Raw genomic sequence first — 2,500 nt, 5'->3', positions numbered from 1 at the left:
ATATAACAGTTGAGGAACTGGGCTGTGACCATGAAGCTGGGGGTGGGGGGGCAGAACAAAGGCCGTTCCGTTTCACGACTCTGTGCCAACTTCTGCTCACAATTACTTAATTGCCTCAATCATTATCTTGATCCGACGTTTGTGTAAGCACCAGCTGCGGACTGCAAGTGTATCCTAAAGATTTTACTGTGTTCAAGTACAGGAGTGATCCAGTGTAGTTTATAGAGCTGTCAGATAAAACTAAAACGAATGTAACTGGCTGGACTAAAAACCAGCACGCAGACCAGCCCCCCCAGGACCGGAGTTGTGCACCCCTGACCTAAAGGTTACAGGTGTGATTGCCAGGTAGGACACTGCAGTTGTTATATCCTTACATGCGGTTGCAGTTTCTTAACCTGAATTTACAGCTACATCCATCTGTATAAACGAATACGCTCCGGATGAGAATGCCTGCTAAATGCTTGTTACATTAGTCAATTTCACGGCTGACCGAATTCCCCCCCCCCCCCCACAATAACTCTCTACAAGGAGTAGTCCACGCAAAACTGTGTTTTAATATAAAAGCGGCCTTGTTTTGTAAGAAAACTGCAGCGCGTACTGTGTTGTCAGCTCAGGAGCCTCGCCATAGAAACAGAATTGCGAGGTGGCGTTGTCTCCCGAAAAGCTGAGGGTCGAATCTGTGTGACGCACGCTGGCAGCCACATTGCTTGGTACTGAATCAGACGGGAAAGCATTTTATGAAAACCCCACTCAGCTTCTCGAGCGTCTGGCATCAAGGGGTGCCCATATCTGGCAGAAGTGGTGTACTGTAGAGGGTTTTCATTCTTCCCCTCCAATCAGGGACTGATTTAGACCCGGGTGCAGGATCTCCGGCCAATCGCTGACGTTCATCTCGGTTTAAGAGCAGCGGCGACCAACTCTGTTCCTGGAGATCTACTGTCCTGTAGGTTTTCATTTCAACACTAATTTGGCACACCTGATTCTAATAATTAGCAGCTCAATGAGATCTCCGGCTGCTGAATGAGGTGGGGCTTTGTTAGGGTTGGAGTGAACATTCACAGGATGGTAGACCTCCAGGAACAGGGCTGGTTGCCACTGGTTTAAAGAGTACATGAAAGAGAACTCCTGCAGATCTAGTTGTTTTTTTTCATATCTGTGACCTTGCCCCCCCCCCGACTCACCTTGAAGACGAACATCTCCCCCCGCAGCATGGTGACGGCGTCGAAGTTCCCCTCGCAGATGTTGGGGCCGTAGTGGTCGGGGCGGTCGGTGGTGCGCGGACGTTCCGGTCGGCGAGGGGGGACGTGGGGGGGAGTTTTCGGCGGGCCCGGGGGGTTGCTGGGCGGCCTGGGAGGGTTGCTGGGGGGTTTCGGGGGGTTGTTGGGGGTCTGGGATCGGGCTGGGCGGGGCGACGGGGGGTGACGGTGGGCAAGGGTCGAGTGGGCGCGCCGTCCGGGGTTCCTGGAGGAAAAGGGGCAACCAGGGGGTGGAGACAGAATGTCAGTTACTGAACACCACTGACTGAACACCCACAGCTCCCCTACCAAGCGGGAGGCCCAAGTGTGCATTCCCAGCCAATGCAACTGAACCTTTATGCAGCTAGGCAGTGCAATAATTATGGACCTGGGCTGGCTAGCTAAACGTTAGGACATTGCTGCTGTACTTTCAGGCAAGTTACAGGACCCGAACCGCTTGCAGTATGCAGCTGCACGAATGCACGCCTGTTTTATTCTATTTGTGGAGAGGCCTGCGGTTTACAACTCATCTCACAACTATCTGATTAGGCAAAGTGTGATATAAAAGACACAGCCCACCTGCATTCCACCCACGCACGCACGCGCGCGCTCACACACACACACACACACACACACACACACACACACACACACACGCACAGCCCATAATCACTGATGATATGTCCTGGACTGGCCTGAGATGAGCTGAGTTTTGTGTCTGTAGAGCTGTGGGCAGGAGATCTGTGCAGCTTGTGCACCCCACTATGGGCTGAGTGTCCCGAGGACGACGGCGAAGAACCCAAAATTGACAAAGTGCAGCACCCCTACCGCAGTCCAGTTCCACACATTCACCAGCAGGGGGCTCGAACGGGACCTGTGACTAGAGTGATGCAGGTTTGAATCCTGAGCAGAGGCACTGCTGTTTCATCCATTGACATAAGTACTAAACCTGAATTGTTTTCTTTATTTTGCAAAATGGCTGACTGCAGAAATGGATAGATATTATGTGAGAAATGTAGGGCAAGCAGTAATCACCATTGATAGGTCACTGCCAGGCAAACAAATGAATACCTAAATGAGGAAGTAATTATGTAAATTTGGATACTGAAAGCCCCCCCAAGGGAAGGTTTGTCAGGTTTTCCCTCCAGGCTGGAAGTGTAAGGGGGAGGAGGAGAGGGAGGGGGCTGTGAGAGGAGGTGGTGGGGGTGTGGTAGGGGTGGTGGGAACACAAGCCCCTTGTTTCCTGTGCGGGCGGAGCTACTCAC

General features: G+C 52.2%; 1 protein-coding gene across 1 annotated transcript in view; it reads right to left on the bottom strand.

Moving 5' to 3' along the window:
• Positions 1-2,500, bottom strand: part of mmp15a (matrix metallopeptidase 15a) — a 27,015-nt gene that overhangs the window by 6,078 nt on the left and 18,437 nt on the right. The window contains exons 6-7 of the mRNA XM_064337366.1: positions 1,388-1,461; positions 1,182-1,355 (exon numbers count right to left, since the gene is read on the bottom strand). Of these exons, the coding sequence (XP_064193436.1) occupies positions 1,182-1,355; positions 1,388-1,461 (248 nt within the window). The remainder of the gene's footprint in view (positions 1-1,181; positions 1,356-1,387; positions 1,462-2,500) is intronic.

The sequence above is a fragment of the Anguilla rostrata genome, chromosome 5, assembly GCF_018555375.3.
Source record: "Anguilla rostrata isolate EN2019 chromosome 5, ASM1855537v3, whole genome shotgun sequence".
NCBI lineage: Eukaryota > Metazoa > Chordata > Actinopteri > Anguilliformes > Anguillidae > Anguilla > Anguilla rostrata.
The sequence above is the reverse complement of the archived record's forward strand: the minus strand, read 5'-3'. Positions and strand labels throughout refer to the sequence as shown.